The sequence below is a fragment of the Typopeltis vanoorti genome, chromosome 16 (genome assembly GCF_054136105.1).
Source record: "Typopeltis vanoorti isolate ZY-2024b chromosome 16, IOZ_Tvanoo_1.0, whole genome shotgun sequence".
In the NCBI taxonomy this organism is placed as follows: Eukaryota; Metazoa; Arthropoda; class Arachnida; order Uropygi; family Thelyphonidae; genus Typopeltis; species Typopeltis vanoorti.
This window is the reverse complement of record NC_143564.1, coordinates 114453639-114478457: the sequence shown is the minus strand read 5'-3', so window position 1 is coordinate 114478457 and position 24819 is coordinate 114453639. Positions and strand designations below refer to the sequence as shown.

The 24819-nt window shown below is 35.9% G+C and overlaps 1 protein-coding gene across 3 annotated transcripts in view; it reads right to left on the bottom strand.

Annotated features, from left to right (window-relative positions):
* Sik3 (Salt-inducible kinase 3) overlaps positions 1–24819 on the bottom strand; it is a 328804-nt gene that overhangs the window by 205155 nt on the left and 98830 nt on the right. For all 3 annotated transcript variants that reach the window (XM_090406156.1, XM_090406154.1, XM_090406155.1), the window contains exons 2-3: positions 18786–18902; positions 1155–1218 (exon numbers count right to left, since the gene is read on the bottom strand). In XM_090406156.1, coding sequence (XP_090262282.1) covers positions 1155–1218; positions 18786–18827 — 106 coding nt within the window. In that variant the 5' untranslated portion in view covers positions 18828–18902. The remainder of the gene's footprint in view (positions 1–1154; positions 1219–18785; positions 18903–24819) is intronic.

The window sequence follows — 24819 nt, the reverse complement described above, 5'->3', positions numbered from 1 at the left end:
GAGATAATTATGGATAGAACCAATCTATCCATTCCAATGGCAATTCTCCAGAAATGGATGGTAATCAGTGATGTGCTGCAGGGTTTCTTGGGCCACTTATTTATGATATAATATTTCATGTGAATTAACAGGAGATACTGAATTGTATGCTGATGATGCAAACCTAGGGAAAGTTACAAGGAAAATTTAACAGACAACTTTGATGAATTAATAAGTACAACTGCTTCACTTGGAGCAAAGAGATCTAATGGTAACAAACTATACTGGTGGAAGCTTGCCTTGGGAGTTGGATGATGTTTGGGATCTGCATGTAATGATTGAGAGAAGGCTGAAGATCAAAAGACATACTAAAAACAGTGCAGAACTATTTTTGGTCTCATCTTTGATCAAGTGTTATTTCTAAACTAGCTCTCAAATCCATAAGTTAAAAGTGCTTGAATACAGCTAGATTAGTGTTTTGACTAATTTCTCTCTTATTCCCACATAAATTTATTGACTCCATATCACACCAGTTCTACTTATTCTGTTATCTATTTCCATATTTAATTTGCCATCTTTACTAAAAATTGCACCTATTTAGCTGAAATGTTACGCTGATTCTATAGGTTTCTCCATTCATTAAACAGTTCTATTTTGCAAAAGGAAACCTTTTCCCATCCCATTCAAGTGCCATCTCCTATCTAGGAGGTGGCCCTACCATGACGTGACTCATGGTTAACTACAGGCGTGTGGTGATTACCCTATCTCTTCCACATATTGGTAAGTATTCATGGCTGTAAATCCATATGTGTTCACAGGGCCAGTTTGCCAGTTCTGAGGGAAAGAGGAAACCCCAAGTTTCTGGTTGAAAAAAATCCTTACCTACATATGAGATCGAGTAACTCACCTTTAGTTCAAAAGAGACCAGATACAGGTTCCTCATGTCATGGAAGGGAATCAAATCCAGGTCTTTCTGACCAAAGGGCTTCGTCAATACCAACTGAGCTACAGAGGCTCAACGAAAACCCTTTACTCTCAACTAATTCAGTTAAAGCTGAAAAGCTTTTGGAAATGTTCCTCACATTCTAAACAGAATTCAATCCAAGACATATGTCTTTTTTCAACCATATTATGCATACTCTTAAAATGAAATTTTCTAACTTAATTACACTTACCAAATATCTCTCCTCCACTTGCATATTCTGTAACCAAGTAAATCATTCTTTCAGTTTCCATTACCTGCAAAAGTTAAATAAATTAAACATTTTTAAAATTAGATGTTTCCTTTTTTTTTAAATAAATAACGAAAACTACTACTAACATTAAAAATATGGCAGGCTTATGTAAAATGCATATACTCATATAAATACTTACATTAATATTTTACTATATAAAAGCTTTTTTTTTTTTTTTTTAATAAATATCCACCACATATGAGAGGCTGATACACCTACAACATCAAGTATCTGTGTATACATAAATTGGTAAAAAGAAAGAAACTCTTCATGTATTTTACACAACTGGAGATGTAGTCTTTAGGAGAAACAATAAGAAATAGATTGTTCCAAAGAACAGAAGATGATGATACAAAAGAGGTAGATAAGAAATTAGCTGAGTAGTTTTGAAGTTGGAAACTGAAAATACGAGGGTGGTCTGAAAAGTTCTTGGCCTCGACAATGGATGGCAACACTATTGGCAAGATTTTTTTTTTTTAAGTTGGTACATCTGTCATAAGCATCTGTGTGAAATTGCAAGTCATTCTATCAAGTAGCTTGTTTCATACAGCTGTCTGAAACAAAAGTGTTGTCTGTATCCCTTGAAATGGATAAAATTGAGTATCGTGCAGTTATAAAATTCTTTGTAAAAGAAGGTTTAACGGCAAAAGAAATTCATTCGAAGTTCATAAAAGTTTATGGACATTCTTCTTTGTTTTCGACAATTAAGAAATGGGCTGCTGAGTTTAAACGTGGCCGTACCAGACTTGAAGATGATCCATATGAAGGACATCCAAGAAGTGTAACAACACCAGAAATCGGCGAGTCAATCTGCGTGAAATTGCTGAGACTATAGGCATTTCAAAAGAATGCGTAGAATATATTTTGCATGAAGAATTGCAAATTAAAAAGCTTTGCGCAAGATGGGTGCAAAGCTTGCTCACAGCAGATCAAAAAAGCACTCGCATGAAAATCTCTGAACACTGCTTGGAGCATTTCAACAAGAATAAAACTGATTTTGTTCATCGATTTATTACTATGGATGAGACTTGGATTAGCCATTACACACCAGAATCTAAACAGCAGTCAAAACAGTGGACAGAAGCTGGTTGTTCAGTGCCAAAATAGACAAAGTCGGTTCCATTAGCAGGAAAGGTCATGGCATTGGTGTTTTGGGATTCGAAAGGCATTTTGTTTATTACTTGTCTTGAAAAGGGTAAAACAATAACTGCGGAATATTATTCTGATCTTTTAACCAGACTAGACGAAAAGATTCGTGAGAAAAGACCCAGTTTGCAAAGAAAAAAATCATCTTTTTTCAGGACAATGCACTTGCCCACAAAGGTGTTCTGGCAATGGGAAAATTAAGGGATCTGCCTTATGAATTGTTGCAACATCCATCCTATTCCCCAGATTTGGCTCCCTCTGACTTCTATCTCTTCCCAAAACTAAAACTCTTCCTCGCTGGTCAGCATTTTTCTTCAAATGAAGAGGTGATTGCAACTGTAGAGGAGTATTTTGCAGATCTTACTGAGAACCACTATGGGGACAGGAGAACGACGCTGGAACATCACTAGAATAAATGTATTATTCTTAAGACAGATTATGTTGAAAAATAAAAATAATTTTGAAATTATAAATTCGTTTTTTCATTGTTAGGCCAAGAACTTTTCAGACCACTCTCATATGCTGACTGAGTGGCCGATACTTGTGTGTTTACAGGTTTAAGGAAAAAGTGGTGAAAGAGTGTTAACCACTCATCAAAACAGTGCCCAAGAACTTATTCATATAAGGTAACATAAGCAGATACAAAACGACGAGGAAATGACTGAAGTGAGTCTGTTAGAGGCATCATTAATTACAATAACTATCCTCTTCTGGATAGTTTAAAAAAATTTAGGGGCATTTCTGCACCACAGCATACACGAAAACAATAAAGGATGGCAAATAAAAATGATATAAGCAATTTTTTATCAAAAAAATAATTACTAGCACAAAAATGTAACATGCATAATTTGAAATAGAAACCAAAAGTGTTGTAAAATATGCAGGTGCAAGAATTTGTTACCAACAATTACTGACAGAATACACAATGTACCAATTCAGCAATTCAGTACAGAGAAAGATGGTAAGGGGGTTATTTAAGAATCAAACTAGATAACTGGAAGATCTCCATGGCCTTAAGAAATGCAGAGAATCTACTAAATTTCTGACCTGATATCCAATCCTATTCTTTGTGTAGTCATTGAATGATGAATGAACAAGGATGTGCTGGCAATTTTGGACTTAATTGGCAAATTACACTCTGTACTGATTTAAACAAAAAAATGGTATTACATATGAAATGTCATGCTGCCTGGAGCATCTGGTTAAATCAAACTCTTTTCAATAGCAAGAGGAAAAAAGGTGACCAGTAAAAATTCAGCTACTGGAATAACTCAACATTAGCAGAACTGAAGATGGCCACAGTCAGCATGACTAGTGTAACAGAAAAGAAGTAAAACTGTCAGAATAATTACAGAAGCATCACACTGACAATGGCACCTATGAAGACAAAGAAGACTAAAACAGATAACATTCTGCTAATTAGCAATTATAAGATGTTTTATATATATATATATATATATATATATATATATATATATATATTAAAAGAAGAAAGCATTAGAATGCTATATCAGTCATGATTAACAGATTACCTAAAAGAAGCCAAAATCAATGAAGAAGAAGAATGGTAAATTGTAATAAAGATAATTCATAAAGCAGATTCTGCAGTACTTGAAAGAAAAATAAAATATTAAAAACATTAAATTTTGGAACACAAATAAAGGAAATGCAGTAAATGAAAAACAAATGGCATACAAATCATTCCTTCAAAAACATACATAGGAACCAAAAGAAATATACAAAAACAAAATAAAAATAGCTGAAACATAGGACAGAAAGCTCACCGAGATTCTTGGGACACAGTTATTAATAAAACAGAAGTCATACATAGAAGACAAATCAAAGCCTACAAAATGTTAAAGTAAATAACGAAGAAAGAGATACAACACAAACCAACATAATACAATAGAAACAATGGACAGCATATTATAAGAATTTATGGTATGACCCAAATTTAATAAGAAAATAATAAAGAAGAAATAATTACTGATATAGAACAATTAGATTAGAAGAACTGAAAGAAGCAATAAAGGTATCAGAAAAGAGAAAATCATCCAGATGACATGGTATAAATACAAAGATTTGGAAATATGGTGAAAAATATTTACATAACAGATTCTTAAAATCAATAACTGTAGGAGGAAATGTAAGATTCCATCAGATTGGTCAAAAGTTATATCTATATTTAAGAAAGGAGATAGAGATGATTGTGAAAATTACAGGCTTAATAAACTTACAGGGGAGTAAGTTTATTAAATACAGGTTAAAAAATTTGGAGACAAGCTCAAATCTAATAATAATGATAAATGCCTGCTGGATTTCTGTTCAAGATATGGACTGGTTATTACTGACCCATGTTCCAACATAAAAACACAAATTCACATGGAGAGATGATGTAAGAAATAAGAAAAGTCTCATTGACTATGTTATAGTAGACAGAGATGTTTTCCCACTGGTTCAAGATACAGGAGTATACAGAGGATTTCAAATAGGAAGTGATCACTATTTAGTTTTGAGCAGAATAAAATTTAATTACATATTTTTCAAGATTGAGCAGCTTTCAGAGGTGAACTGTAGACTGAAATATACAAACATTGAAGAAAAAATGAAAGAGTTTGAAAACAAGAAACAAATCTTGGAGATTGGCAAATCCTGAAGAAAACATTGATTGATTCAGCCAGAGAGGCATGTGGTGAGGTTGTCTGTAAGGATAGAAAAATCAGAACTGCATGGCGGACTCAAAAAGTTAAAGAGGCAGTGAAGAAAAATACAAAAGCATATGAAAGGTTCCAGGCAAGTATGTCAGATTGTTCTTAGAGAATACAGAGAAAAATGTAATAGGGCAAAGCACTGTGTAAACCTAACTAAACAAAAACCATAGGAAGACTTTGATAAGGACATAGAAAATAAATATCAGGAAGGTTGCAAAATATTCTGGAGAGTGAAAAGCTTAGAAATGGAGGAAAAAATTACTGTAAAAGGAATCAGATGAAAAAAGGACATAAAAACTGAAGATAAAGATATTCCAGATGTCTGGAGAAATTATTTTGAAAGATTGCTAAATGAAACAAGCAATGTCAGCATGGTGGTAGAAAACTCCCAACAGGAATGCAGTCAGGAATACATATCCATACCTGAACTATTATAGAAAACCTTAAATGTGGAAAGGCAACTGGAGGAGATGAAAATATGGAGGTATAAAAGTTTTACAATTAAAGATAAAGTATTAAAATTAAAGAATAAAAGTTTTATAACTAAATTGAAGATACCAGGTATCCTTTTAGGAGCTAGTAATTCTAGCTTCTAAAAGGATACCTGCTGAAGAAATCATGATCCAAATAGAGCGTGGAATTCGCAACCTGCCTAACCATATCGCCAACAACGTGAGACTGGATGTAGTCGGTGTTCTCACTAAAGCCAAACCTCCAAAATCCAACTTATCCAAAAACGAATATACAGCCCTACAAGAATTGAAAAACAACAAAAAAATAGTAATCACCAAAGCTGATAAGGGAAGCACCACTGTGGTACTCAATCAAAAAGACTACAAAGGTAAGCTAAATTCTTTAGTACGAGACCGTACTACTTACCTCCCCATTGAATATAATCCGACCAGCTCTCAGATTAGAACTATCCACAGACTCCTTAAGAAAGTCACTTCTTGGCCTGTGGAAGTCACCAACAAACTTAAACCTTATAACTCTAGACCCCCCCCCCCCCGATTATATGGACTCCCAAAAATACATAAACAAAATGTGCCATTGCGTCCCATAGTGGATGGCATTGATTCCCCCACATATAAATTACCCAAACATTTAGCCAAAATGCTCACACACTACACTGGCAACACACCATCACATAAAAAACTCGGCCAACTTTAAAGCCAGTATAGAAAACCTCACACTCCAACACACTGACATAATGGTCAGTTTTGACATCTCCTCCCTATTCACTAATGTCCCACTCAAAGAAACCCTTGAGCTCATCCAAGCCAAGTTTCCTCCCGATATCTCAGCCCTATTTCAGTTCACAATGAACTCAGGCTATTTCGTTTGGCAAGGAAAGTTCTACAAACAGATAGAGGGGACAGCCATGGGTTCACCACTTTCTCCACCCTTGGCCAATTTCTTTATGGAGACATTTGAAGAGAAAGCCTTAAACTCTGCCCCACAAAAACCTACTATTTGGCTTCGTTATGTGGATGATGTGTTTGCTATTTGGCCACATGGCTCAGACACACTCCACTCCTTCCTAACACACTTAAACAACCAACATCCCAGAGTCCAGTTCACCTTAGAAAAAGAGGAAAACAACACCCTCCCCTTCCTAGACACTTTAATCACCTGCCAGCTTGATGGATCTTTGGTTTTCTCTGTTTACAGAAAACCCACCTACACTGGCAGATACATTCACCAGCAATTCCCCCTCCCCTCACAACAATATGGGATGATAAAAACACTATATAACAGGGCAAAATTAATCTGCTCAGATGACAAGGCCCTGACTATTGAACTAAACCACATCCTCAACACTTTCTTAGTCAATGGCTATAACCCCAAAAAAATCCAAAAAATACTAAAACCTGTAAACCACAACCCCCCCCTCCACAATAAAGATTACACCAAGTCTATCACCATCCCCTACATCCAGGGCACCTCTGAAAAAATAACCAATATCCTCAAAAAAATATGACCTTACTTCCTGTTACAGACCATATAAAAAGTTGGCATCCCTTATCCGCTCTACCAAAGACCAACCACTTCCCCTAGACCTACCTGGTGTATACCAGGTCCCTTGCAGCTGCAAATTGTCCTACTTTGGCCAAACAGGCAGAACAACAAATATCAGGATTTCAGAACACCAAGACTACATCCGGTTTCACCAGTACAGCCGCTCTGGGCTGGCAGACCATGCCTTAGATACCCACCATAAAATTCGTTGGAAGAAAACAAAAATAATCCATCGCAGCAAGTTTAAATACGAAAGATTATTCAAAGAATCTTCAGCAGCTCTAAAAAACGTTCCTAACCTCAACAAATTTGGGTGCATAAAACTGCCCCCAAATTTGGGAGACTTTCATTATGAGAACTTCAGCCCAACTGCCAAGACTACCAAATTAGCCCGCAAGAGGGCACCATTAGGACTTTAGGAACAATATTAGTTTCTTGCTTTCTTCCTCATTTGCTTTGTGTTAGTTCCTGAGTGCACATACCATATCTTTATGTTCCCGAAGATGGCAATGTGACATTGCCGAAATATAGAAGTTATTCATTAAAGTTACCTTTAATTAATAAACTTTATATGCGTTGTTAATTCCGTAAACTAATTACCAGTTATGTCTAACCAACGTATAAGTCTTACTACTAGAATAGGTAATAAATTAAAAGGAGAGATTGAAATTAATCAAAGTGTAGGACAGGGATGTGGCTAATCTTCAACTTTGTTCATTGATCAGATTATTAAAATATGGAAAACAAGAATAAGCAACAACAGCAAGAATAGCTGTTATCAATACAATGCTTTATGCAGATGATCAAATTATTACATGACAAGACAAGACAATGAAGATGACCTTCAGTAATTAGTTTATGAATTAAACAAAATAAAGTCCGTGCGGTTAGCCTAGTGTCTGTGCGCTTCGCAACCATATGCCTGGGGCTGGGTTCGATTCCCGTTGGTGACGTGAGGAGCTCAAGGATCTCTCTCAGCCATAGCCAAGTTAGCCAGTCTTGGGCGTGGACAGTAGGGTTTTTTTCCCAGTTTATCCTGGAGTTTTTCATCCCGGAAAGCAGGCAAACCGGCCTTGAGAATTCAACATTATGGACATAGGATACACTGGGGCGTAGGGCTGACCACCTTATCCTGTGAACGATTTGAGGTCCGATGATTAATGAACCTTGATTAATGCAAGGTAAAAGAGGGTATAAAGAATATGAGATGAGAGTTTAAACAAAATAAGCCAACAATATGATTTAATATTTCACAAAAGAAAACAAAAGTTATGGAATTGACACAGTTTAATTATTAGGATGCATAATAATATATCTAAAGAATAAAGATATAGATGAAAAAATAAAAAAAATTTCAGAAAATCTACAAAGCAATTAAAAGGACAATGAAAAAAAACAAAAAAAAAACATGAGAAACTCAACAAAAAAATTACAAAGTAATGGCCACTCCAACATTATTGTATGGTTCAAAAACATGGATTGTTAAAAAGAAAGATGAAAATAATATATAAGTGGCAGAAATGAGATTTTTATGAGCAATTAAAGGATGCACAAAATTGGACCATATAAAAAATAAAGACATCAAAAGAGAGTTAGATATTTACAATGTAAACGAAAAAATCAAGGAATAGAGAGAGAGAGAAATGAAAAGTGCATCTATTCAGGATGGAAAAACATCAGCTACCAAAACAGGTGGATAAATACAGATCAGGAGGAAAGAGAGAGAGAGACCAGCTGCAAGAGGGAAAGTCTAGTAAAGCCAGAACAGGCAAATACCTAATCCTTGAAGAGAAGAAGAAGAAAAAAAAACATGCTATACTCAGGCAACAATGATACGGAAAGAGAGGAGTAGCTACAGTATTCAACCAGAAATAAATATTAAATAGCAGGCAATTTCAAAGCAAATTATGCAGAAATGTTTGGGAAAAAATGGTAAAGCTAATAAGAATGGTGAGCTTGGATTTGTAATGTAATGGTGCAGTATGATCACTGACAACGTTATTGTTGATACTGATAACTATATACTGGTTCAGGGACACACACACACACATATATATACATACATATATATATATATATATATATACAATATTTAAAATGGGAAGTAAACCATTTGGTTATAGCAAGATAAATATGAATATCATATTCAAGATGAGCAACTTTCAGGGGTGAATTGTAAACAGAAATAGCAAATGTTATTCTAGGAAAAACAAGAGCCAAACTTTGGAGACTGAGTGACAAGCTATGAAAAAACAGACTGATTCAATCAGGAAGGCATGTGACGAAGTTTTGTGCAAGAACAGAAAAATGTCTTCATAGTGGAATCAAGAAGTTAAAGAAGCAGTCCCGAAAAGAACCAAGCATATCAAAAGTTCCCAGTAAGTCAGAAGATGTCCTGAGAACTACAAAGAAACATGTAGGAGAGCTCACTTATTATAAAAGTAGCTAAACAAAAATAATGGATAGAATTTGGTAAGAATATAAAAGATAAATTATCAGGAAGGTGACACAATTTTCAGGAGGCTATTGAAGAAGATTAGAAATGGAGAAAAGAGAGTACTATAAAAGGAATCAGAGATGATAATGATGAAGAGATGAGGATTTATGGCCGAAGCAACTCAGGCCATGAGTCCAGTGTATCATGTCTAATAAAGACTGTTAAATGAAATAAACAGTGACAAACTCAACATAGCCAAAGAGATAAACCCAAAGTATACGGTGAACACTGGAGTAGATGATATTCAACCAGAAATGCTCAGATTTGGTTGGGTTTGATTGCTTGCTTTCTTTGGTATTTACTGCCGTAAGGATAGCAAAGTTAATACTGCACCATTACAAAGGTTAGCAGAACACAACATAATAAAAAAATAAAGAAAAAATTTAAATAAGTAAATAACATCTTACCTATAAGAAAATTTTTTTAAAAAAGTGAGCAATGTGGTATCTACATATAAATTGCATTTATGATCAAATGTGTTTGTATAAATTAATTATTTGTAAAAAAATCATGTAATTTATCCTGAGTCTCAAAAGATCTGGTTAAATGTATATGGATCCAGTTTCAGCAAAAACTGCAATCCTTTCTCAAGTGGTGTTATAGTCGGACCACAGAAGCGAGAGCTTTTGTTGGAAGACTGCCAAGAAGAGTCAATTCATGTTGAAGGGGAGAAAGAAATAAGGTGATGTATGAATTGGTAACCAACAGGCGAAATCACGTGCTTTATACGTAAAATTTTTCAACTGTTATACAAGCAAAATAGTTACCACTTTAAAAACTACAATGATCATAAAAGAGAAGTTAATTTTCTGATGTGTAATAATAAACACTCATCCCACAATACGGATTAATTACCCTATTATCGGAATGGATTCTCCTTCTTTTGACATGCGCAGAAGTGTCGAAGGGTCTCGTATCAGTGGGCGTACTATAGCATTCCACCAGAACATGGAATATGGTAAGATGAGTGTTGCATTATTCACACATAGGTGGATTATTAGCCCTCAGAGAAGAAAATGCACAGAATATGGTTGGTTGATTGGCTGATTTGGATTTATGGATGAAACAACTCAGGCTATGAGTCCAGTGTATTATGTCTGTTAATTGCATGTGTTCTAATGACCATTGTGCTTGCTTTGCAAGATGAAAAACCCAAGTCTCTGGAAGAGAAAACCTTGCTAACCTCATATGAAACTGGCTAACTCACCTTCAGCTTTTTGAAAAGCCGTGATAAAACTCTTGGCATCCTAGATGGGATTTGAACACAGGTCTTTCCAACTAAAGGGCATTGTTGAAACAACAGAAACAGAAAATTGTTGAAAAAAACAGAAGATAGTGGGCAATGTCATTAGGTACTACAGCACTAATGGAGTATGTGCTCTTTTCGGTTCATCCTTAATGAATTACTGATTGTACAGATTTAGCCAATTTGTAGAAAATTTAAGTCGTAAAAAGATCAGTGGTCACCCGGAGGAGGGGCAATGGGCCCTGCTCCCCCCCCTCCAAATCTTTCCCTAATTAAAATTCATTTTTTTATTTATGTTGTCATGTCTTCTATTCCTATACTACTTATGAATTAGTGGGAATACCTTATAGCTCTAGGGAATCATGGCCACTGTGAATGCAAGGCGAATGAAATAGTGCTTGGGCAGACCGAGCACTACTTCATTTGCCTGAGCCGGACCAGAGGAGATCATGGGTATCGTATATTGGCGATCACTGCAGATGCTCAGTCATTGGTCATATGCAATGTGTATTCTTAAATCGGCTAGTCAACTTGTCCCCCCCCCAAGATTAAATCCTGAGTGCACCACTGAAGAAGATGCTGAGATTCTAGCAGAGTTTTCTTCTAAAATGTCTGCAATTGCTTTAGGTTCATAACCCTTCATTTTCCTGATTTTATTCCATACAGCTTTCACGATGATTGCATAACTGAGATTATGTAAACTAGATCTAAGGTTGTTTTTGGCTCTGACATCTACCATAACATGCTTCGGTCCAAGCACATTTAAAAGCTATGAGATATGATGTGGGAAAGTACCTGAAAATATACCCTATGCTCCTTCCCCCCCCCCCCTGCATGGTACTCAGGGTTTAACATGTATTTGGAAAGATTGGAAAGATATGTTTTTGAATCTGTAGCTATGCTGCTGCTTGGACAGTACAATATATGTAATAGATTGTATTATCCAGGTGACAGCAACAACTGCAGAACATACATGGAAACATTAATTTCTCTGTACTTTCACTATATTTATATAGGAGAACATGGATCCTATGAAAGGATACCAACATGGATAACTGAACCCACTGACCAGAATACATCTTCCCATCTGTCTAGTCAATTTCCCATGTGGACTTCTGCATAGGAGAACATGATTCTTGCGAGAATATAGTGAAAGCACAGGGAAATGATCATTTCCATATATGTTCTCTTTGACATCCCACAAGAACAGTGGAAGAATGGCAGGGGAGCAGTCTGTAAGATTACTACAGAATAAGCAGATAAGCATATGAAAGAAGGTAATGTGCCCATCATCAAGAAAAAAAAGACTGTTATTATCAAGCATATGCTTAACAATCTGGCCTTATTCATTCATGCTGGCACTACCCCCACAGTTATTGTATCCATTAAAGTCACCTATAAGAAATATGGGCTGAGACAGTTTAAACATAACATTTTCAAGACTGATCTGAGTGAATTCAGACAGTGATAAACAAATGGAACATACTGTAATAAGAAATCCCAACATGATGACTAATGTTTGAATAATGGCCAAGGTTTTAAGTAGAACAGGAGAATGAAAGCCTTCATTATAGGAAGAATATTTCAGTTAGTCAGCTGAAACACATTTGGATAAGAAGATATAATAAAAAAACAGTAATCAACCAAAGAAAAGGAGGAGTAGAAATCACTGAGCTCATCCTATTCGGATGAGATGTGATTTCATCTGTGCACTGTAGTGGCCATGAGATTCAAGCCACTCTGTAAGAAAGGAAACTTAGATAAAGTTGTATCTGAATCATCAAGAGGAAGGATAACAGCCATAATATATCTGAAAACAGAACTGATTAAGGAGAGATCAAAAATGCTGGAAAGGTGGAGCAGATTATCTGGTATCCTGGTAGTATCACTGCTGACAGCAAATAACTCACCATCTTTTTTTCCAGCCTGAGTAGTAACTATTTAAATCTCTAAGGAAAACTCACTGTCTGATTATTCAAATTTCAGAAAATCAAATTTCATAGTCAAATTACTGAAAAAAGATCACAGCGGTTATAAAAATTGGAGAGCAACAAATGAATGAAATTGAATATGGCAAGAAAAATTCTAAGCCACATCTGATAAAAGAGAAGATTCAAAGTTTGACCCTTTCTAACTTGGAATATTACATCTGACAAGTGCACAGATTCCACCCATGTGATAGAAGGAATCATGTAGAGTATAGTTTGAAAAGCTGAGGTGGACGGCTGTGGGTTTTTTTTTAACGATAAATTGTTTGTGTGTGCAGTGCAGTTAAGATCCTACTTAATTAACCAATTGCTGAAAATGGCATTAGTCATCCAAGCATTTGCACTAGAACAGTAGTCAATGGGCAAACTTTTGACACCTTTAAAACATAGAGAATTGTTACTTTTTCCAATCACTAGGATTCTCAAAAGAACACATCGGCACAACAAAAACTGCTTGTTTGATGCATCAAAGGCCCATTAATCAAAGCATTCTTTTCGCAAACATTACTAAACCAAATTTTTAATAATGATTCAACTTGAGTATCCTTTCACTTGCTCTTTTGAAGATTTAAAGTTTTAGTACTTTCATTTTTAAACAAATAAATATGCTCAGGCATTGCACTAAAATAGAGTCCCGTTTCATCTGCATTGTAAATATCCTTGGGAGAATATTCAGCAATAATTTTTGCCACTCACTCTTAATCCATGCATCAGCTGATAAAAAGTCAGCACCTTTTTTTTCACCATAAATACGCTTGTACACAATATTCTCTCACGTTTTCCACCTGTTCAACCATTCATCAGTTGTGGCAAAATTTTCTTTGCCCATTGTTTTTGCAAGTTCTACTGCTTTTTTGATGCATCAAAGGCCCATTAATCAAAGCATTCTTTTTGCAAACATTACTAAACCAAATTTTTAATAATGATTCAACTTGAGTATCCTTAACAGATTGGGCTCTCTTCCAATCCATGTTCTCATTAGTAAAAGCTGAAGTATCAATCAAGTTAGAGTCATGTTGGAGGTTTAATGGAATATTATCAGCACTGGGAAAGGATTAAAATAATTCAAATGCTTCCATATTTTGTCTCAGTCACTGAGACATCTTCAGTGATTACAAATAACTTTTGTAACAACACACTCAAATACAATACAATACAAAGATGCCATCAGTGCCCTAAGCTTTGGCCACAATTTTGCCATCACACCAAAAGAAGTGCCAGTGCTAGATGTAATGTACAACATCGAGCATGGAATCTGTCGCTTAGCACCAGAAACAGCCAATAATATCAGACTTGACATCGCCAACATCTTCACCCAGTCGTCACCTCCAAAAAGTAATTTATCTTCCAGACAGCTCACTGCCCTCAGAAAATTACAGAAAGAAAAAAGTCTCGTCATCACTAGAGCAGACAAGGATAATGTCACAGTTGTCCTTAACGCCACAGAATATAATCGAAAAATGGAGATTATCTGCGATTGCGCTACCTACATCCCTTTAGAACATGATCCTACAAAAACTCAAGTTAAAAAACTTATTTAAAAAAGTATCCTCCTGGCTGCTACACATTACAAAAAAAATTAAACCTTTCAGTTCTTTCTCACCCCCCCCCCCCGATATATTGTTTACCAAAAATCTCCCCTGTCCTGAGATTCAAATTATACAGCTAGGTCAAGGGAACAGACAGTTCAACTGAACACTCTTTTAGCATCCATGCTGATATCCAGTCAGTCCCTATTGGGGAATTCATATTTAATTTATGCAACAGCTCTAGTTCCTCCTTATACACCTAAGTTTCTTCCTGCAGTGTAGAGGTAGTACTGAGATGTATGTTGCATACATCAGGTTGATGGCTTTTAGCAAAACAAGCACTGTTAGCTGAACGATCTCTTGTGCATCTGGAATTATTCTTTCACATTCATTCTTTCTTTTACTTGGAATCTTGGTAGAATAAAGCATTAATGACAGTAGATTATGTGCTTGAAATGGGCACTGTGTGTTTCAAGAAAGGTTTCATAGCAAATGTGAAGACTCTCTGTCATCTTGGAGAACAAGGATTGGGACATCTGCTGGACATATTATGTTGGAATACTCATTCCTTCAACAACATATCCCAAATAAAGGTATCAAGTGATCCTGTACCCTTCACGTTCTCCTGATCTTGTATCAGAAGAACGTGAAGGGTACAGAAATTCTGTGAACCTCGACATGAGCCTCCCCAGGGAAGTGTTCTGATAAATAGGCTCTAGAACCCCATGATGTGTGACAGTTGCTCAGCCCTGTTGGAATGTTTTTTGCACAACACATGCTACGCAAATCCAGTGAATGGAACCAACACATTCTAAATGTAGCGTTTGCTATTAAAGGTCACGATTACACCACCATCTTCAATGAAATAGGGCTGAGTTATGCCATAGCAGGAAACTGCACACCATGCTGTGACCTTCTCGCTGTGAAGAGGTTTCTCTTGGACAAATTTAGGTCTTGAAAAACCAAGAAACCTGTTTTTTTGGTGCGTTTATATGACCACTTAAATAGAAATGCACTTTGTCTGAGAACCAGACATTATGGAGGAAGGACGAATCTTCATGGACATTAGCCAACATGTGTGCACAGTATTCTCTGCCATGCAGCATAACCTGTTGCGCTTAAACACTGACCTACTGAATGACATACAAAAAGGCACCCAGCTCCTTAAGGATTCTGTGTAGTGACTGCCTCGGTATCCCAAGTTTTATCGCTGTTCTGCACTGATTGCATTTCAGAAACTGTAGCATTAGTTCCAGCACATACCTATAATTCTCATTTGTGTTAACAGTTTGTGGTCTCCAGCATGTCCTTTGCATTGCAGCAGAACACTTCCAGTATGTCAGAACCTGTCGATTACGGGAATGATGACACTATTGATTGGGCACATTTACGGAAACAATGAACAAACTGCTCACAAACATGTTGTAGGCTTGGACCGTTTGCTCTACCAACTCCGTATGAATGAAAATAATGCTCAACAATAAATGTCTTTTCTTCCATCAACACCATAGTTACAGGTAAATGTAATGCTGTAGAATCTACACGTGTTCTTCTATTAATGTGCATGCAATCAAACAGCATATCTGATAGTGTGTGTACTGAAGGAGGGGAGGTGTCAAAGTTCAGTACTGTTTTTTTTTTTGCACCATACCATACTACTACTACTACTACTAAACTTCTATTCTACTTTAAAGCCTCTCATCTAATCATTTCTAGTATAGATTCCACTACTGTCAAACAACAGGGGCACCTTCCTGTTTATGTAACCTGCCTTTCGACAAATGCATGTGGAAAACCTCAAGTGTAGAAATCCAAGGCTTCTGAATAGGTTTGGCACAAAGGCCTATTAAGTAAGTGTCATCACATGTCAGTGTTCTTACTTCTGCAACTGGTAACTAGATCTCCTCTATGGTCAAACATAAAGTACAGTAGTGGAGGATGGATCTATTTTTATCTTTAAACACTGAAGAGCAACTAATGCTGTTCTAAATGGTTTTATTTAAAGTTTTTGCCTGTTCTCTAATGAAAATGAACTAGTTCAAAACAGCTATCAGGCCAGTGAAACCTTTATCAAAAGTGGTATGGTGCAAAAAAAAAGTACTGAACTTCAACATCCCATTCAATACATGCACTATGAGATATGCTATTTGCTGCATGCACATTAACAGCTATCACAGGCTAGTGAAACTTTTATCAAGAGCACTAACAAAAGATTATTATTATTATTCGCCACACCTCCAAGGAGTCTGAAGACTCATCGTGGGAGGACACCCACAATACGACTGTCTCCACCACTACACCGAACCTCTACTACCAATCATCTCCATCAACGCCATCTGCTGCCCACCACCACAACTAGTATTTTTTGTCTGTAAATTGCGTGTGTTCTGAAGGGCTGATTGGTCTGTATGCAGGGAGTTCCCGGGAGAAAAAGCCCTGCTACCTCCGTATGAGATCGACTAACTCACCTTCAATTGAAAAAGTCCAAAAAGATTCCTCCCGTCATGACGAGAATCGAACTTAGGCCTATTCCAATCAAAGGGCGCAATGTACCGTCATTCTTCCAATTGCACTACGGGGGCGCTTTATATGAATGTGATTATATGAATATGAATTATATGAATGTGAAGATGATTATATGAATGTCTGGGCAGTGCTCTAAGATGCAATGAATGTATTCTCATAAGCTCTCTTCTAATGTTTGAAACTTTTATTAAAGTTTCTATTTTTCTTCACCCATGAAATAAAGATGGGTTTTTAATATCCCCTATTTTTATCAATTTCTACAATCCTATATTCTAATCTCAAAACCATTCTTCAGTGGAGTGCTGACAACCTTGTTAATTTCAATGCTAGTAAAACTCAATCCTGTCTTATATTGTGTAAAAAGAACCTTTTTCTTCCAATATTATTTTAGACAATAGATCTGTAGAGAAGATTTCTTCCTAGTATCATTCTACCAATATTTATTGGCATAAATATTTCCTCCTCAGCATAAAAAAAAATCAGGTTCACTCTTTTGCTTGTTTGTGGCATTACTTTACCTCAGAAAACCTTAACTCTAGAGAAATCACAGATTTGTCAAACCAATGAATACTGGTTGTCAAATTTGGGGTGGTGCTCCTAACCTCTGATGGTAGAATTCCAGATGATGGGAGTAGAGATCTCATAGTACCCATATACTAAAAAAAGGACATAAAACTGCCAAAATATGGCTGGGGGAGAGGGGAGAACCAAATTCCAACCAAGATCGAGGTGGATTGATGGAGTTACAAGTATCCAAGAAGACTGAAATATAAGATCTGACAATATTGGAATACTAACAAATAAGATTAATTTGGAGGAAAATTGTTGACAGAAGGTTAATAATAATGAAAACTTAATTATGTAGTATTATTATAATCAAATTCCTGATGTGTACCTTCAAGGGGCATATAGGATAACATGACAATTGGTTGGTTGTTTTGGCTCTGATGACATGTGTAATATACCTGAGTATGAGCAAGTCAATTAAATTTATTGTGATGGGGCATCTATGAAAGAAGCTTTGCTTTGATCTTCCTTAATACTGTGCATGTGGCAATGTGCCACAGTTTTGGGGAAGGAAAATGATTGACTGTTAACTGAAACTGTGTAACTTAGCTAATAGATTATGTAAATATGATTTATTTATGGGGGGGGGGGGGGGGGGAAGACAAACAATATTTCCCTATGGATGTTGCTCAGAGAAGCTACTCTGAATGATGCTGTGATTGTGTTTCTGCCATAATGTTACTCAGTGGAGCTTTTTATAGTTTCTGGAAATCCTGCTAAATTTTCTGAATAAAGAAGAGTGATATTTTCCCTGTTGGATAACTGTCTGTTGTGCATATTAAATGAGCACATTTACATGCATGGCTGATGTCTTTAGGGTTTCTAACCTTGGTTAGGCTTTCTACGAGTCCTAGAGATAAGTATTTACAATTATCGAGAACTAAAGAAGACATTTATCTGGCAAGCAATAAATGTCTTCTTTACCAGTGTCCAAGGACAATGGTAAAGGAGACCTACTGCACTACTGTTGACTCTCAAAAACAAGCCCACTAGTTAAGTGATCTTGACCATTCTTTCATTCATTCAGGGAAACGTGTTGCCAAAGATCCATTATGTATATGACCATCACGATCTCATCTCTAGATGCCTGGAGATTGCACCATGTGGTAAACAAAATATCAGGAAAGAGGATATCAGCTACAGGAGTTGGAGAATAGAAAGAATGTAAAAGATTTGGCAGGTTAGAAGAAGAAGAATGAAAAGAATCAAACAAGAAGAATGAAAAGGATTAGCACTATCACTGGAAGGTATCCTCCACTACAAACAAATGTCCTACATGAGGGAAAACAATCAAGTTATAAAAATAAAGGACATTTCAGTTAAAGAAGTAATTTTAGAATACCTGGTATAATCGAATAATATGCTGATGATTCAGCAACTTCATGATCTGTATTTCACGAAGAATTTTTTTCAGATTGTCCTCATCTAGATGTGTCTTATCAATAATCTTGATTGCTACCTAGAATACAGAAAATATATAACAGTGAGTAGCCATGTAAAAAGTAATCTACAATATAATATATTTCAATTACCTGAGAAATTTCTACCGAATAAGGAACAAGATACCTTAACAGAGCATCACCAGACCATGTCACCAGACCAGTCCTAATCAAAAAAGTATCCTTCTGATAGGATACAGTGATATAAGTACTAGTAAGTTAATGTTAGATAAGATATTAACAGTTTAAATGGAAAGATGGAACAATATACTGTATATATATATATATATATATATATATATATATTTTTTTTTTTTTTTTCCCCCCCAAGTATAAATGTTTGTTAAATTCATTACAGAATCTGGTTGCAGATGATGAGGCTGGAGAATAAGAAAAAGTTATTAATAATGGACTTAAATTTCTATATAATGTAATTTTCAGGAAATATACAAAGGCAAGCCAAAAAGCAATGCTTGTTTCCTTATAAAATTCTAAAATGTTGTAACTAGTTCCCTCATTTTATTGAACTTTTCTATAAAACAATATAAATTTTCTACAAAATTTGATTTCTGTGACAATATAGTTCAACAGATGTCAGCATACAGAAGTTGATTATAAGCTTCTAACCTAATTAGATCAGTGAAAATTCAACAAAAACTATGTGTGGTGCTGATATCAACAACATCAGAAGATGTATTAACGAAATAAAAATAGCAGAATATACTATGTCTACTTTGGAAGATCAATTATTATGCATATGCAACTTTTATTTTTTTATGTACTGTTTTATATACATACATGAGACTGGAACAGACTGATATGGTATATCAGTCTGTTCTATAATTAGCATTAGGACGATGATATGCATATAAAACTACAAAAAAATGGGAGAAGGCCCTACTCTGAAATCATTTAGACATTTTATATCATGAAAATGCTACTCTGTAGCTCACTCAAACTGTAAGTAGTTTTTTTTTTTTTAATAATAAGCAATATTTTATATATTTTAAAATATTTAAATATTTTATATAAATTTTAAATATATTTTCTATTTACACCACATCTGTTAGAAAATGTGTTGCAACCAGCCAATATTTATTCACTATATTCTTTAGAGGATATAACAAACGAAGAATTAAGAATTAGATGCCAAATCTGGATAAGCAGCATCGACAGGTGTCTGTAAAAATTAGCATATAGTAAAAATTCTGTCAGTTTCTGTTTTCTAAATTTGTTGATCTCATAATCATTTCACAAAGTTTTTATCAACTGTTACCTAATTGTAGCAGTGTTTTTGCTAATAAAGGAAACAAACTATACATGACTAGACTTTACCTCTTCCTGGAGAAAACAGGTTTGAACTTCAATCTTGATTTCATAAAAATTAATGTGCATTTAACACAGAAAATAGTGTTAAAATGGGACACTATTTTCTGTATTTTTTGATGCCCTCTGAGAGGCCATGTGATGAGGTTTAATTTCCTGATAAAATTACCTGGATATGACTCAATGAGAAAGAATTTTGCTGGGTTATCAAAATGTAATGGGGCTTTATCAGATTGGAAAAGGACATCAACCTATACCAAAAGGATGTATACAGTCTGGTGTATATGATACTGAGCCACCCAAAGCAGAGAAAGGATGCTAGTCCATATAGGATGCTCAGGAAGAGACTTCAAGAGACATAATTAAGAGAACTGTTCCTATATGACTGACAGAGCAGGCTCATTCACCTCATCATAAAAACTTTGAATGAGAGATGTGCAAAGAGCACCAGTAGCTATCCGTAATCCCTGATGATGGATAGGATTCAACCAGTGAAAGCCCTCTGCCTCACAGAGCCTTCGGATCCATAATCCAGCTTAGAATTGCAATTACCAAAGCACGATGTAGATTGATCTGCACCCCCATTCACAAGAGGAGAGAGTACAAAGAAGATTCAATGCTCTCTTGTACTTTTCCAGTGGAAGAATGTGTGCAAGAAACATGAGTTTTCTGTCAACAATGAATCCTAAAAACTTGGCTTCTGCTGTTATTGAAATAATACACTTTTTTGTTGTTTAAAAGATACTTGTGCCATGAGAGGTTTCTTTAACAACAGAATAATACTTGTCCGATTCTCAACTAAGGACCTGAGCGAAGAGTGCATTTTTGGCAGAAATGTAGAGACTTTTTTTTTTCTGCTTAAAACCTGAACCCATTACTAAGAGTCCATAAAGAGATGTGATCAACTGATTGCTGAAATCATCCTTCAATGATTCTCATGTTACAAGAATGACAGTAAATAGTCAACCCTCAACATACAGACCACTGCTTATATAGACTCTGTAAGACTAGGCTAGAAAGTCTAATAAATAATGGAAGGAGACCTAGATTATAGAGGTCTTTTAACATGCCATATCTCTAGACTATGTCATAAGCTTTTTCCATGTCGAAGAACATTGAAAAACAAGATGTTCTTGTTTTCAGGACTGTATCTCTAATACATATTTCTAAATAGACCAAATGCTCCAATGTTGAATGATGTCTGTGAAAGCCATATTGTGTGTTAGAGTGAAGTTCACTGCTTTCTAGGTATCAGAAAAGTTTGGCAATAAGCAATTTCTACATCTTACAGAGACATCTGGTCAAGTTGATAGATCACTAATTGTTTGCTTGTATTAAATCCTTTCTTGGTTTTTGGGATGATAATGACAACTGATTTATACAAGAATCCAGAAACTTTTCCTCTGAAAGTATTCTGTTGTATAGTAAGAGAAGGAGATCCACAAAAGATGATAGAAGATGTTTTATTATCTTATAATAGATATCATCAGGACCTACTGCACTGGCATGAGAGAGTGAGTAGAAGAGCACTTTTTAGTTCTTACTTAACAAATACCTGAATGTATATTTCTATCCTATTGGTAAAACGTTTAACGACTGTTTCTCTTATTCCACTTTCTACATTAAAAATTCAGGAGTATATGAAGCTGTTTCTAAGATTCTAGCAAACTTTTCTCCCAAAGTGTCTGCAACAGCTTTGGGATCAGCAGAAACATCCATTATGTTCCAAGGCAGACAAATGGTGTGTTCTGTATCTACCTTTCATTTTCTGGATTTTATCCTATAAAAGTTTTGCAATGGTTGCTTGATTAACTGATGATCATCCGATGCTGTTGGCACACTCTCCATCAATGAGTTTTTGGACTCCCTATAATAATAATAATAACAACAACATGCTTTGGCTCCAGCAAGTTTTATAGCTATTACATTTTTATGGTGGGGTATCTACAAAATATACCCCATGCCCTATCTTGATTTTTTTTTTTTTCTGCTGCCTCGACAATACAATTTATGACAAACTCTGATAGGTTGTTTGACTGATTGCTTTATCATTAGATTAAAGTTTGCAAGATGGGGAAAAAAGTAATTCCAGTAAACTGGTCCATTTTCCGCATGGGCACCCATGTAGGAGAACATGGTTCCTGTAATGACAGTGTTAACAACAGAAAAAGGATTGCTTCCATAGATGTTTCCTTCAACATCCCAAATGAGCAGTGGAAAAATGGGAGCAGGAGAGCAAATTATAAGATCTATTTCAGAATACAGTCATATAGGCATATGGAAGAAAATACTGACTATTATTAAGAGGGGAGAGGTCATGACTGTCAAATATTTACTCAGTGGTGCCACCTCATCCATTCATCTAACTCACAAAGTCTCACGTCCATTTAAGTCACCCATGAGAAGTATAGGCTGAGGCAATTGCAATATGAATGAAATTATCGAGTTCAATCTCATTTAGCTCAAATTCAGGTGGTAAATAAATGGAACATACTGTAATAAGAAATCTCACAGATAGGAAAATGGCTATTGCTTCAAGATCAGTATTCAGATGGATATGCTGGAAAGAAATATGATTGCCCACCAGAATAATCAGTCCACTTTGAGCAGGACCTTCTCTAGTTCTGTCCTTATAAACAATAGTAAAATCCCTTAAGGTTGGGTCCTCACTATGTTTTAAATATGTTTCTTCACTTTTTTTTTTCCCCAGCAGAACCTTGATATTAATATTTTGGTAAAATTCATGACAGTTCCACTGCAGATCCTTTCCTATTGTTTTGGCTTTGTAGACTTAGCTGCTTTCCAAGATGTTGCAGGCTTATCTTTGTCAGGCTTACATTCATCTATCAAATGTAAGCCTGACCACGAGAAGTATAGGCTGAGGCAGTTGCAATATGAAATTATCGAGTTCAATCTGATATGTCAGCACCATTTGGTTAGTTTACTTTCAGTGGATATCCATTTTTTCCATAAGAAGTATCCATTTTTTCTATGGGGAATCTGATAGTTTATCTTTAGGTGAGATGCTTGACATAATTTTCTTGACAAGTGGGTTCTTATCGAATGGGATCATGTTTAGAGATGTTTCAGAAGGGAGACCATAGGTGTGTGACTGATGTGCTGCACAGAGTAGCACTCATTATCATGAAATTCAAGTATGGTGAAATTAGCAGATGGTGGAATAGACATACCGATTTCAGTTGCTATTGATATTTTCTCAAATGTCACCTTCTCAGTATAAGAGGATTTCAGGACAAGTGCAGTGATGGAGGTTAGCTTCCCTCTTTGCATCCTAATATGATATATTTTGTTCTGTTTTTATGTTTTTTATAAAAAAAAACACAAAAAAAACCTTCCACATCTGACATGCATGGCAATAGGTTGGATGATCTCCGTGACGGTTGACACAGCTTTCTTAGGAGAACAAGATTTATTATCATGCTCTTTGCTACCACATCGAGCCATGGCAGGCAGTTTGGGCACGCAATTGAGGAATTCTGCTTTGACAGATGTTGGTGGTTTAACTGAATCAAAGGTAAGAATGTTGTGCCTGGTTAAAATCAGATGACCATCTCTACATATATCAGGATGCATCTCACATACCCAATGTCCTTTAAGCTCTAAACATATCTCTTCATCTGGAGCATCAAGGAGATCCCATTCCGATATATATCACTTCTCCAGAGAAATTTAGTGATTTATGAGGTGTTACGTAATTGGTATTCCACCTACTGATGGTACACTGAGTAGTTTTTGTGGGTGTTGCTGATATATTGTTTCCACAATAATATCACCACAACATAAGTTTTAACTGTTTTGGGAGATCCTGCCACGCCTAGACTTTTCTGAATAAAGAGGAGTGACATTTTCCCTATTGGATTTTCACCTGTTGCATGGATGATGAGAAACACTGGTACATTTATACTGATGTCACGTTTCTTACTTCTGTTATGAAATGGTGTATCTAAAGTATCAGTACTTTGTTGGGAGCTTGTTAAGTCCTGAAACATCTGAGATGAAGAATTCATGCTCAAGGGGTTGTTTGTTCAGTACCAGAGCTCTCCACCCACCATGGAACCACACATGGACATCTACTCACTGGTAAGCAATGACTGCACTGAGGAACAGAATTGCAGGCAAGCACACTAGTCAACTGATCCTATCTGGGCCATCTAGAACCATCCATCTTGACGAAGCAAAGGTCAGAGTAGTGCAAGACTACCAGATCTCCCCTTTCCAGATATCCACAGGTGCACTGCATGGCAAACACAGTAGTAGGACAGTGGATCCCAGTGATGGTCAGTGAGAAATCCTTTCTTTCAAACCAATGGTGGTCTGGAAGAAATCAGCTCAGCCAACACCTTTTTATTCCCATATATAGAGAGTAGGCGAGGCTGTTTTTAGCCCTATCTAACTTTTGGAGACTGAGTGGGCAGTTCAATCTCCACTGGTACCCAATCAGAGATAGCTGACCCAAGGTTATCACTAATTAAGTGGCACGCAGTGAAGAGAGACGGCTCAAGAAGTGCCGCCATCTTGTAGTCCCTAACACTCTTATTTAATGTCTGAAATAATGTGGGTTCTAGGTCTGGAAGAAAGGATAGTAAAAAA